Source organism: Leopardus geoffroyi, chromosome E1 (genome assembly GCF_018350155.1).
Source record: "Leopardus geoffroyi isolate Oge1 chromosome E1, O.geoffroyi_Oge1_pat1.0, whole genome shotgun sequence".
Lineage (NCBI taxonomy): Eukaryota > Metazoa > Chordata > Mammalia > Carnivora > Felidae > Leopardus > Leopardus geoffroyi.
In genome coordinates, this window is record NC_059330.1 from 255868 (window position 1) to 269947 (window position 14080).

At 48.4% G+C, this 14080-nt stretch overlaps 1 protein-coding gene across 4 annotated transcripts in view; it reads right to left on the reverse strand.

The window, feature by feature from the left end:
• Nucleotides 1-14080, reverse strand: part of UBE2G1 (ubiquitin conjugating enzyme E2 G1) — a 107310-nt gene that overhangs the window by 25417 nt on the left and 67813 nt on the right. For 3 of the 4 annotated variants that reach the window (XM_045487264.1, XM_045487263.1, XM_045487265.1), the window contains exon 2: nucleotides 10239-10341. In XM_045487264.1, coding sequence (XP_045343220.1) covers nucleotides 10239-10341 — 103 coding nt within the window. Of the gene's footprint in view, nucleotides 1-10238; nucleotides 10345-14080 lie in introns of those variants that run through there. The other variant, XM_045487266.1, reaches the window with a different exon arrangement.

Below are 14080 nucleotides of genomic sequence, written 5' to 3' on the forward strand. Positions count from 1 at the left end.
ATAAAATAAAGCATGCTCTTTGAACAGACTAGCCGTGGCTGATGAAAGACAAAGAGAGTAAGAGGTAAAAGGTTACACTCGCCACTCACTAACACAAACGTATACAACTTAAAGTTAACGGTGATACCCGAGTCTCCTAACGTCCTTCACAAACCTGCCACCACCTTTCCCTGAAATCTCTCATTCCGTGGAAATGGCTGGCCGTCCACACGCCTGATAACCGGCAGGCTGAGAAGAGCAGGGGCAGTGCGCCAGCTCGGTGTCCTTCACAGAAAGACAGCGAGACAATCTATCCTTAACACCACTAGGAAGACTCATTAACGGACAGAGCAGTAACAGAGTGGTAAATATAGCGGCCGAATTAATCCTCGTGGCAACTCTCAGTCTTACAGAATCTTGAGTGCCCTCGTTACTCTGAAGGGTGCAGCGCCCTCTAGTGACTGAAGGAAGGCTAATGACGCCGCACAAAATAATACGAGAGCGTCTAAAAAAATGTCAGACGTCGTTAATTCTTCCCATCATTACATAAATGATGTATCCAGTGGGGAATGCATCGGGTAGGTTTAGGCACCATCTAAGCCCACATTAACTTACTTCCAACCCTACATCCCCACTGTCAGCCTCAGTCCCTCCCCACGGGCAGTGATGTACACTGGAGGTCTGGGCACCCACACCCGAGAGATGCCCACTCCGGCAAGCCCGAGATGGCGTCTACCCTCTTCAGCTGCTGGACACCTCTAAGTTCCTTCCTGCTAAGCCAGCACACAACATGAAACACTCGATTCTCGGTACCTGGTACCATTTTAGGATGCTGACTTCTGAACACACTTTCCTCTCCTTACCCCTTCCTGGCTAATCTGCTCAGCCCTCCTCACTCTACCGCCTGGGCAAAGGCCGTGCGTCTCCCTACTGCCACCCGGCTCAACCCCAACTCCCAGCCCAGCTCTTCCACCTACAAAGAAGCTTTTAGAGTAACACTGTGAAAAACAAACTTCTGTTGCAGAAACAAAACACAAGTAAAGTGAAGGAAAATAAAATCTGCAATCCCAAAGTCATGATGCTCAGGGTTTATACTTTAGGATGTGCATCAAATTCCTGACTGGTAACTCCTGGTATAAAATCCCTCAATGGTTAGGCTTTGTTGTCAGGACAGAAGACAAACCCAAACTCTTTAGCAGTGTTTATAAGCTTCAACTAGCACCCAACCCCGTCTATCCACCCTCTTCTTGAGGTCCCATACGCTCAGTTTGACTACTGTCGCCACACTCCAGGTCCCACCCCTGGTTTTCTAGGCCCAATTACATTCTGTTCCTCCTACGACATTATTCGTCTGTGGCTCCCCTTCCATTTACCCCACCTCTCACTGCCTTTGCCAGAATATCCGCCCAGTTAATTCTTAATTTTTTTAAATGTTTGTTTATTTTTGAGAGAGAGACAGAGTGTGAGCAGGGGAGGGGCAGACAGAGAGGGAGACACAGAGTCCGAAGCAGGCTCCAGGCTCCGAGCTGTCGGCACAGAGCCCGACACGGGGCTCGAACCCACGAACTGAGCCAAAGTCTGATGCTCAATCGACTGAGCCACCCAGGAGCCTCTCCATCCAGTTAATTCTTACCCTATCTGCTAACACTTCGAAATCCCTTCCAGCCCAGAGTAACTCCTCTAAACCCACTGTGGCAAAATCTCCCCCATCTCACCAGCTCCTGGGAAGAAATGAGCAAGTGGCTTAATTCTGACCGATGAGACAAGAGCCAGTCTACAGGAGAGCTTCCAGAGAAAAAAAGTGTCGACACTGCATATAAAATACCTGAAACTAAGAAGAAACTACCCTCAGTGGCGCCTGGAGGGCTCAGTCGGTTGAGCTTCCGACTTCGCTGAGGCCAGGATCTCATGATTCGTGAGTTCAGTTCGTGCCCCGCGTCTGGCTCTGTGCTGACAGCTCGGAGCCTGGAGCCTGCCCGGGATTCTGTGTCTCCCTCTCTCTCTGCCCCTCCCCTGCTCGTGCTCTGTCTCTCTCAAAAATAAATAAACATTAAAAAAAAATATTTTGAAAGAAAGAAAGAAAGAAAGAAAGAAAGAAAGAAAGAAAGAAAGAAAGAAAGAAAGAAAGAAAGAAAGAAAGAAAAGAAAGAACCTACCCCCTCTTTGTCCTTTGGGTAATATTCTGGGGGCCCCTCGTGGTTCAGTTGGTTGAGTGCCTGACTCCTGAGTTCAGCTCAGGTCATGATCTCATGGTTCATGAGACTGAGCCCTCTGTCAGGCTCCACACTGACAACGCACAGCCTCATTGGGATTCTCTCTGCCTCTCTCAAAATAAATAAATAAACTTCAAACAAACAAACAAACAAACAAACAAAAGGTGCACGTGGCACTGAAGTTAGACTCCAGCCCAACTGTCTCATCTAGAAGGAGGATGTCTCCAGAGGAGCGGCCACCACTGTTTAAACATGTACTGAAGGCCAGCAGCGAGTTTTTATTTGATGGAAAAAAAGGGACTATTAATTAGTGCGGGGACTATTAACAAATGGTTCCCCTTAGCAAAGCTGAAGGCATACAATGTATATATGGATCCGCCAAGAGCCTTTAGAGAAAAGGCCAGAGCTCTGTGGGGTCCTCAGAGATGAAGCTGGGGCCTGGGTGCTAATTACTCCTGTACACAGACAGCAATTTGGAAGAAATACTCTATCGCCAGAGTACAAGATTCTGTCATTGGAATGTCACTGTGTCTCCCCAGTAAACCCTCATGCAACGTATTTAGTTTGAAAATCTGCACTTCATCGGGCTTGTATGTATGGTTTTATTTGCTTTCAAGTAATATTAAGGATGTAATGGGGGACACCTCAAAGATGTTTTTCAAGGGTTACTATTACCGACCCGAACGTTCCCTGTGGAGTGACCAAACAGAGTTCCTACGGTGTGCAGTGATCACCAACACCAACATGGCCCTGACAAATACATCAGTAAAATTTCTGACTGGAAACGATCGTGACAAAACCATCACTTTTCCAGACAACAGAAAGCCCCAAGTCCCCACTACAGCCTACAGCTTACCCTGCATGTACTGTACCAGCTCTGGTAACAATTAGCCCTAAGTTTCTTCTCCACCAGGTGTTTTAGGGGGCGGAGGAGTCCCCACCTTTGAACGCCTAAAATGAAATCCCCGCCTGCTTAGCGCCATGGAGGACCACAGCTGAGTAAGGAAGCACAGTCCCCAAGAAACTCGGACACGGACCCTTGGCTCTGTTCCTCAGGTGTACGGCTCTGAGATACAAAAGGTCACAGTACTTTGTCCCAATTCCCCCACTTCTAAAAACAGTACGGAACCTGTACTAGCCACTGACATCAGACAGTCACAATCCATCTTACAAAGCATTAAATACTCGCTTTCGAAGGTCTCCTCTCTGTCAAGAGAGCCTTCCTACTGTTCTCCCTTTCTGCTCCTACACCCTCGTGAACTTTCGCCCGCCCCTCATTCTGTGTCCACGTGGACCCTTCATTCTTTGCAGCAAGACAACGAACCCGGGTACTCTGATAAGAAATCCTGCAACATTCCCTTGGGGGCTCGTCCGGGGTATCGACGTCTTCTAACTGTAAGTAAAGGGCGGTTGGCACCCCCTTTCTTTCCAACCTAAATAAAGTTCTCGAACCGAACAACAGGCACCCGTCCGCCAGTTGAGGGCGAACAGAGTGACTGCCATTCTCAAGTCTCAGCTGACAAGCTCCTTGGGTCTCCCCCCCAGCTGATCCCCCAGTGCAGTCGGGAACACTGGTGTGGTGGAGCCGCAGTTTCCTTTTGAGAAAACCCTCTGGATGCATGGGACTCAAGGGAGACCAAACAGCAAACGATGGGTCCGGACCCAGGCTATTGTCTGGTGGATGCCTGAAGGCCGTCGGCGAAACGGGATCCCTCACCGCCCCGCTTGGGTAGCTGGTAGAATTCTCTATGGCCAGCCTCCTCCTTTGGGAAATGAGTGGAAAAGCCCAGGACTGATCCCTCGCATATCCTCCCAGGAGTGATCCGGGAGACTTCCAGAGGGTCCTCCCTCACAGGTTTCCCAACTGCAGTGGACGGTGGCCCTCTACTTGCCTCCACTTCCGACACTCCGGCCACGGCTCGCTGCCCAGGTCTCATTTTTCACCTTTCATTTTCAAACATCTCTCGTGGAGCGGAGAGCAGGACTTGCTTCAATGCCTTCTGGGCTCACCACCCTCCTCCTGCCCCTGATGCCCACGGTGGTGATGGGAGAGAAGACATTTGGCAGGCTCCCCACGAGATGCGGATGCAAGTAAGAACCAACTGGCTCTGCTTAGTCTACTCAGGACAGGGACTTGGAGGAATATTCCCTAGCAGCTGCCCAAACTCCTCTTGTTTCAGGGAACGTCCCTGTCCTCTCCGGCCCGACGTGGACTCCCCAGTCCCACAGTGTTGGAAAAAAAATGTGCATCTGCTCATCTGCCCAAGCTGACAGGCTTTCGGACGAGGTGTCCTCTCGTTGTCCGTCCTCTGGGCTTTTATCTGCCTCCAGGCTTCCCGGCCGAATCTCACCTCTTCAGCCCTCCCCTCCCTCCCCCTGTTTCTGCACCTCCTTGGGTGCAGCCTACCAACTGTCTCCTATACCATCCGCAGTGTCCCAGGCTCCACCAGCTCCTCCTCTCACCCTCCTGTCAAGGAGCAAAGAGCACCCACTTGGACTGCCCACTTCAGATCTCCCCACTGGTGCCCCAGATACAAACTGGCAACGGAGAACAAATTGATTGACTTTTAGGTGAATGCAGGTGAAACTCATTCGAGTTTCGATGTTTAGGCTATTTTAAGTTTGTTGGTTTGAGACAGACCTGTTTATCAGTATTAAATATAAAACTTTTTATTCTATCTAGGTTTCCTGGAGGTCAAATAGGTTCATGTTATCTCCATTCCACCGTTAGCAAAAAGATGACTAAAATGATGGTAAATTCTGCCTCAAAGTTTTCACGGGTAATTGTTAAGATGCCTTCCAGTCTTTGATACCCTGAAACTTCATAAAGTTTTCTTGCATGATAAATGGGATTCAATCCGTTGGACGTCCAAGCCTTTTCCGAACAGACAGGAGTGCTAAAGCATTGATTACTTAACATAGGTTTGAGCTTCTGACTTCTCATCGCAGAAAAACTAAGGCTATTTGGGTCTGTTGGTAGACATGCTTTGTGCTTAAGCGGCTCACGAATTTGCCATCCAAAGAATTCTGGTGTGACAGTTCACAATTGGTTACCAAGTTTTCACTGGAGACTATGGTTTCTAAGAGTTAAAATTCTGCTAAATGTAGTTAAGGCTGATGGGAATAAGGAAAGCAACTCAGTATGTAGAAAAGTAGGAGAAGTGTAAGAAAGATAAGGAAAGGAAATACATTTTTATTGGAAGGCAAAATAAAGTAATTTTGTCTGGTTATTTGGAGAGAAATGGCTTGGGACAAAATGTGAATGCAAAGGAAAGTTGTAGAAGGTTTGTGAAGGGAAATCTCTGGAAAGGAATTTTATGTGTGGTCAAGAAGGACTAAGGTTAAAATGAACAGATTTTAAAAGTACACCGGGTTGGGGCGGCTGGGTGGCTCAGTCGGTTAAGCGTCCGACTTCGGCTCAGGTCACGATCTCGCGGTCCGTGAGTTCGAGCCCCGCGTCGGGCTCTGGGCTGATGGCTCAGAGCCTGGAGCCTGCTTCCGATTCTGTGTCTCCCTCTCTCTCTGCCCCTCCCCCGTTCATGCTGTGTCTCTCTCTGTCTCAAAAATAAATAAACGTTAAAAAAAAATTTTAAGAAAAAAAATAATAATAAATAAATAAATAAATAAAATAAATAAAAGTACACGGGGTTAAGATTAAAACTGACCTTCCCTTGATCCAAAGACTGGAAAACAACGGCGATACCCTCCATACCCTTGGCGCCAGCCTCCAAATGCTCCATGTCTGTTGTGCCCATTTAGCACAGGAATGGACACCTGTGCCATACGAGGGATGACCATGATATACAACGGGCTTTTACTGGGATACATGGGCCATTTTGCTAAACTTAGCCCAGTGTATGCCAAAAATGGATACCCACATGGCTGGAACATATTTATTTGCACACTGCCGAAAAAGGCAAGGAAACAGACCTCATTTTAGCCCTTTTAGCCCCCCACAATGGCCGATGATCAATATGTAAATTACTGTTGGGTCAAAATAAAATTAGTGCACGTTTCCAAAACCAGGAGAGTCTTACGTGGTCACAGTCCGTACTCCCAAGGTCCCGCGGGCAGGAAACAGGGGTAGGAGAAATCAGGGAAGACCAGGTCAGCTCTCAGAAGTAGGGTCAAGCCTGGGTAAGAGCAACTACTCCCAGCAGCTCGACAGACTGACTGGGCTTCTGGCTGCCAGTCCCGTAGCCAGCCAAAATGTGGGGTTAGAAGATGAGGTTTCTCCTGGCCAGCTATAAGGGATGCCTTTGTCTCTTTTTCCTCTAGATGGGCAATTCCCTAACCAAGGCCAATACCCCTTTGGGATGCATTCTGAAAAACTGGGATGACCTTGATCCACAAGCCCTGAAGAAGAAGCAACTCATTTTCTTTCTGCCCCGAGGCTTGGCCCCAACGCAAATTAGAGGAGGAAATCTGGCCGCCAGGGGGAAATACCGATCATAATGCCACCCTACGATTGGACTTGATCTGCAAATGTGAGGGGAAATGGGGAGAAGTCCCTACGTTCAGTGTTTGGGGGGCCTTAAGAGACAACCGAGGTAGATGTCAGGCCGACCCTTTCTGAAGCCCAGTCATCAGGAGGGTAAACAACCGAGGGCCCTTTGCCTGTACCCAAAGCAGACCTAGAGAGGGAGGAAGCGAAGGCTTTCACCTCAGCCTCCGCCTCGGGCCCTCCATCCATATACCCAGACCTCAAACGTGCACTTCTGCTCCCTGCTGCCCACCTTACCCAGGCCCTCCCCGTAGCGTGACAGGCGTGTTTCCCCTACAAGAAGCTGGAGCGCCGGAAGGAGAAACCCAGGGAGGCACCACCATGACAAGATTACAAGTACCTTTTTCGCTCTAAGATTTAAGAGGGACGAAAGGATATCTGGGTACATTTTCTGATGATCTGGATAAGTATATAAAGGCTTTCCAGAATTCCCTACTGAAGCTCAGGCAGTCCCACCCCAAGATCCTACTTGGGACTATGATAATCGCACTGGGAATGGTGGTACTGCCATTTCCAAGCCTGTACTTTGGAAGGATTAAAAAGAACTAAGGTTAAGCCTTTAAATTATACTAAATGAGCCACTATTATACAGACACAGGATGAAACCCTGGTGGCCTTCCTGGAAAAGTTAAGGGAGGCTCTCATTAAATATAAGGCTATCTCCCCTAAGACCCCTGAGGCAGAGATGATTCTGAAGGACAAATTCATCATTCATTCAATCGACCCCAGATATTTGGAGAAAACTACAAAAGTTGGCTGTCGGCTGGGAAGGGACCCTGGAGGAGCTTTTACAAGCTGCCAATTGGGTATATGACAACCAAGATCAAGAGGAAAGTAAGGAATAGGAAAGGAGCCTTAAGAAAAAAATCTAAGGCCTTAGTCTCGGCCTTACATACTATGTCAAACCAGACTTCCCAAGGTCCTGGCACCAAGTGCCATATCCGAGGCCAAGGCCATTCAGGGCACTGGAAACACAAGTGTTCTCAGAGGGGACAACCGAAGTCGAATCCCCATGAGCCAGGCCCCTTGTGTGGAGACGGTCACTGGAGTTCCGGATGCCCTCGGGGACCTCAGTCTGCAAGGGCTCAGATACCCAGTGTCCCTGAAGGGAACGGATCGGTCCTGGGGCTCATCACAGTGGCCCCCCTGAACCAACTGTCCACTGAAACCCACAGCCTCGGGTAACTCTGGAAAACGGAAGGAAAACCGCTTGAGTTCCTTCTTGACACTCAACTGCCTTTCCGTCCTTTCCCCGGCCAACCATCCAAATGCCGCCTAACTCTTAGAGGCGTCTCCAGAAAACTTATGACTAAATTTTTCTCTCAGCCCCTGGGGTGCATATGGGGAGACTCTTTTTTTTCCGCCCTCTTTTTTGATAAAGTCAGAGAGCCCCACTCCCTTGCTAGAAAGGGACATTATGACTGAATTAGGGACGACGGTGCTACTAGCTCCAGGACGGATAAATAATTGTCTGAACTTAGAGTAACCTGGCTAGTGGAGAGGTAAAGTTAAATACTCCTCGTGGAGTTTGTTCCTGTGGAAACTGGATGGCCAAAGGAAGATTCGAGGATCGAGAACCAAAAACTGTTAACTTGCTTAATTATTCTAACCAACAATATCACAAGATCCAAATAAATATGGAAGAAAGAGGAAAACTTGTGGTTAAATTTTTTAAAAAATGACCAGACATGTCAGGGACTTTTGGGATGGCTACAATGCATCTTTCCTTTCCATGGTGTGGTCTCCTCCCTAGGAGGCATTGCGTTCAGAATATTAATGCTTGTTAGTCTAATAGTCTGTGTATGTCATTTGTACAAGCTGACGATATGCCAGAAAAATAAGACCTCCAAGAAAATTCTGCTAGCCCAGATGTTCCAAACACCCTCCCGTTATCTCAAACCTCTGGATCGACCTCGGAACCTGCCCCTCAATGCCTCCTTTCAGCAGGAGGGAGTTAAGATCGGTCGTTGCCCCGATTCCTAATGCAGTTAGAAGTCATGCGTTCAGTGGGAAGACTATGGTAGAAAAAGATATGATAAGAGAGGCAGAGAGGGAAAGGGTAGGAGCAGAGGGAAAGGGTGGGGAAAGACAGATTTTGGAATAACGCTGGGAGTGCGTGACAACAGCAAACCCTCCCCACCCCAGAGGTAAGGTTCCTAAGAATGTAACAGACCCCGCCTACTCCCCCTCAGGTTGGACTCAGGAATTTCACAAAAGACCTAAGTGTGAACACAGACCACACCTCACATGATGGAAATGACCCAGCACCTAGTGCTAGTAAGCCAAGGAGGAGCCAGGGGGAAGGGGCGGGACAACCAGAACCTTACAAAACAAGGACCCTTGTCATGGGCATTCACTTTCAAATGTCCCCTCTCTGTAAAGAGAGCTTTCGTACTATTCTTCCTTTCTGATCTTATACTCTAATAAACTTTTACCTGCTGTTAAAAAAAAAAACAAACATTAAATATTAGTAGCTTTAAGTTAGTCTGCAAACATTCAGAGCAGAAAGTAAGACTGTGGTCTTTGAATCTAAAGAGTAGGACAGAAGGGGCGTCTGGGTGGCTCAGTCAGTTAAGCATCTGACTTCACCTCAGGTCATGATCTCACGGTTCGAGGGTTCGAGCCCTGCGTTGGGCTCTGTGCTGACAGTTCGGGGCCTGGAGCCTCTTCGGATTCTGTGTCTCCCTCTCTCTCTGCCCCTCCCCCACTCACACTCTGTGTCTCTCTCAAAAATAAACATTAAGAAAACATCTTAAAATAAAATGCAGGACATAAAATATTTAAGAAATCTCATCTCCTTTTCCGTTATTTTTTTCATACCACTACATTCTGTTTTCTAACTGACATTTGTTAATAAGGAGTAACTAAAAGTGATTAGCTGTAACAATCACTTTTATAAAGTGGGAAAAGGTAAACACTGGTTCACTTCAGGGTCAACACATCTTGGCTCTGGCCAGTTTTCTGGGGGGACCCAACTGAAGAGTCACTAAACCGATGACTTTGAAAGTTCTCTCCCACGTGAAGACGCTGATGCGTGACCTGTGTCCTGAAAGGAAATCTCCCAGGTTAACACGACACTGGAATCAAACGGACAAAGTGCTGAGGATGGGAAAGCCTGATCTCTGAAGTTACGGGGTTCCCTTTGGGGGTGAGGCACAGTAGGAAGAGGCAGAAACATCTCAGTCTAGAATTCTCTTCTTTCTCCTATCCTGCCAATATTAACCCAATGTATCTGAGAAACAAGTAAAAAATGCACGATCTAAAAGAGGCTTTACCTTAAAAATAGCTTTTCTGTAATAAATTTATTCCAGGTATTAAAAACATCTACATTTCAGAGACGATTATCTATTTAAGAAAGCAGCAGGCTTTAGACACTAGAGTTTCAGGCAGAACACGTAAGTCCTATACACGCTCACTTGATACAAACAAGTTCACCTAACCACAGCCACTCCATCCGATCTAAACAATTTCACTTCAGTTTGCCAAAACAGTTTATACTTCAATTAAGAGAGCTATTTTAGTGTCAGTTCCATGGTACTTACTAAAGTGTGTCAGGGGGACCAATGATAAGGACTTCCCATCGGTAAAGGTCATTGTCATCTATTAAACCTGCTGAAAAGCCTTCCACTGGATTTTTGTTGAGTTCTGTGGGGGAAGAAAAAAAACTGATCAAAACTTTTAAGCACATAATTTTCACCCAACAGATAAATTACAGAACGTTAATACCATGTTATAAATTCTACGCTATTCGACGGATATACGTGGATCCATCAGCAAAATGCTACCTGACGGCCAAAACGTTTCCATTTCTGTAGCACAAGGAGGCCCACAGGGAAGCAAACATGACCCCCTTCCAAACCTCTCAGTCCCGCCCTGGACTCCAGCTAGGTTCTCACCCTCTAGGTAACCCTACAGTGGTAGACAGAACTTGTAAAGACACAGGCATCCAGGCCCACCCTCACGGACCCCGGCTCAGAGGGAAGGCGAATCAGGCTTCCACTGTGGTCTTTAGGGCGCCCTATTAGAAGCGCCAACAGAGGACCTCACACCGGTTCACTGGAATCCCTGAGCTTAGCCAACCCTCATGTATACCATTGTCTGCGTGTCTACTTGACAAGCCCTCTGTAACCCTGGGGATGCACATCTACAGATGGGGTTCCTGTGGCCCAGCAGATTCAGCACGCAGAGAGCAAAGACCCCGTGTGTCTGGTTTGTGTCACCCCTTTGGCCAGCCAGAACTTCTGGCACACAGGAGTGGTCTCACAACAAGAGCTGGGGCCCTACAGAAATGGCAGTGGCATCGTGAGATTCTTCTCTTCCAGAAAGAGTGCTCTGGCCTGGAGAGAGGATGACGGAAGCGAAGGACGAGGGAGGCCAGAGGACGCAGGCCAAGAAGGGAATCCACAGTCTGATGCTTCCTGGAGACACCGGGCTTCATAATGACCTACTGATGGTATATATTATGTACGAATTTTCAACAGCTTTAACGAGGTATAACTGACATTCGGTAGGAATGCACGTTCATAAATTCTAAAATTTGACACACACTGATACACCCACATGCCTATGAAGCAGTCAACACAATCCTGGCAGTAAATATCCACATACACTGTATACAGAAATCACCAACGGAGAGCTCAGACGGGGAGCACGGACTGGCTCTGAGAAGTGGCAGCCAAGCCCTCGTGAGACAACAGGTGGGAAGGGATGCGCTGGGGGCCTGAACAGGTGTTCTGCCATCAGACTCAGGAGTTCGGCCTGATGGTAAAAGAAAGCGTAATACAACCAGAATGCTATACACGAGACTGAACAGTGTGTCAGTAACCAAGACCTCAAATTGTGAAGGAATTAAGGAGGTGGTGTTATTTCAACAGCTAGGATCTAACACCCCAACGCGCCAGTGAAACACAGAGCCAAAAGTCACATTTTATTTATATTTAAATATGAATGGAGGTACCTGGGTAGCCCAATAGATTCAGGGTCATGAGTTCCAGCCCTGCACGGGGCTCCATGCTGGGCATGAAGCCTACTTTAAAAGGGGGGGAGGGGAGGGGTAGCGTGCCTGGGTGGCTCAGTCAGTTGGGCGTCTGACTCCTGATTTCGGCTTAGGTCATGATCCCAGGGGTCGTAGGACTGAGTTTTGTGCTGAACTCTACGCTGAGCATGGGGCCTCCTTAAGATTCTCGCTCCCTCTGCACCTTCCCCGCACACACGAGCTCAGTCACTCTCGCCCTCTCTAAAAACAATTATTTACTCAAAATTTGAAAGATTTTTTCATAAGCCTAAATTTTTGCCTAAAAGGCCAAGCAGACTTATCTCAAGTTTTAAATCGTACTATATCTCAAACCAAAGAAATGTATGCTTACTTTAAAAAAAAAATTTTTTTTTAACGTTTATTTATTTTTGAGAGAGACAAGAGAGGCAGAGTGCGAGCAGGGGAGGGGCAGAGAGAGAGGGAGACACAGACTCCGAAGCGGGCTCCAGGCTCCGAGCTGTCAGCACAGAGCCCGACGCGGGGCTCGAACCCACAAGCTGTGAGATCATGCCCTGAGCCAAAGTCGGACGCTCAACAGACTGAGCCACCAGGAGCCCCTGTACATTTACTTTTAAACAGCTATTTTAAGGCTTTTTTTTTTTTAACGTTTATTTATTTTTGAGACAGAGAGAGACAGAGCATGAATGGGGGAGGGGCAGAGAGAGAGGGAGACAGAGAATCGGAAGCAGGCCCCAGGCTCCGAGCCGTCAGCCCAGAGCCCGACGCGGGGCTCGAACTCACAGACTGTGAGATTGTGACCTGAGCTGAAGTCGGACGCTCAACCGACTGCGCCACCCAGGCGCTCCTAAGGCTTTTTTTTTTTTTAAGAAAGACACTGAAAATGGAGAGGCCTGAGGCAGGAACTGCATTTTGTTTGCGTGTGTGAGCAGTCACTGAGCGTCCACACTGCTGCAGACATGCTGGGGCAGTGACCGCCGGTGGGGGGGCACAGTCTGAGGTAAGGGCAGTCACGGTCATTTCCTGGACAAACACTGTATTTCTCAGACCATTTTCTTCAACACTGTTTTCAAGTCTTGTGGAAGATTCTACAGTTTATCCAGAAACCATACTCTTGCTGCATTTTCCATGTTTTATAAATGGAGGTGGGTAAGCTCTGAAGTCAGCATATGTGGTCAAAATTACCCTTGAGACTTTGCTTTCGGGTCCCATGAAGTACATCACTGCTTCTCACTCCGGTCAATGCATCACAATTTCTAAAACTCTTCTGCACGCTCTCTCCGCGCTTTTCTTCTACAGGAGCGGTTACGTCCACTGTCTGTCTCAGGTAAGTAAGGCTGAAGCAACGGCAGAGAGGCCCGCTGTCTCACCTCCGGCCTGGCTTCTGCCCCTAGTGTGGGCCTCCAGGACCCAGACCCATGGGTATTTGACAGGCTCTGTCACACGCCTTTACGAATGCTGCCTTCTTCCACCAGGCCTTCCCTAAATAATTTACCAAATAATCTTCTTCTGGCTTCTGCTAAGTTCCCAGTAATGCTACTTTTAGTCGGCACTACGTCGCCTGTCGCTTGACCGCCAGCCCCTGCTTCCCACGGAGGTAAGCGGGCACAGCAGACCAAGCAGGTGTGCCTGACTGGCACAGTCACTAGGCGGGGCAGGGAGGACGCGTGGTCATCGTGAAGATACAGAAAAGGCTTCAAAAAGGAAAGGAGACATCTCGAATGGGACACAGGCTGCAGGCTGAGACAGGGGGGCCCGTACACACCCAGAGGTGGGTAGACGGCTACAGCAAAGGGGGGCAGACGGGGAGCAGAAGAAGGTCCGAGGCTCGGCAGCGAAGGGTCTCGTGGGCCCTGGAGCCAGAGGGCAAAGGCAGGCATTAGAAGGTGTGTGTTTTGTTTTTAAAACAACGAAGTGACCGTAAGATTCACATTTTCAAAAACGAATGGTGCCCAGTGTGAAAGATGACCCAGAATAAGGCTGTAGTGGTGACAAAAAAAACAAACAAAAAGCAAATCACGAAAGTAACCCTGGAAAGTGTGCCGGGAGATGCCGGTGGGAATAAGGACGGAAAACAGGGCTTTTAGCAGAAAGAATCGATCAACCCAACTTGGTGACGTGGGGATTGAAATAACATGTCAAAAACGACACGGAACCCCTCAGAAAGTTAAACACAGAGTCGCCGTATACCCCAAGACACCCAGGGTCACGTACCAGACGCGGCTCCAAGGGCAGAGACGGCAGGTCCACAGAGACAACAGAATGGGGGCGGGGAGGGGGGGCAGGGGGTGTGCGCGAGGGGCGTTCGCGGGGCACAAGCACCGTTCTGAGCTAGAGAGACGCGGCCTGCGCCAGCACTGCGAGCACGCCGAGGACACTGAACCTCACAAC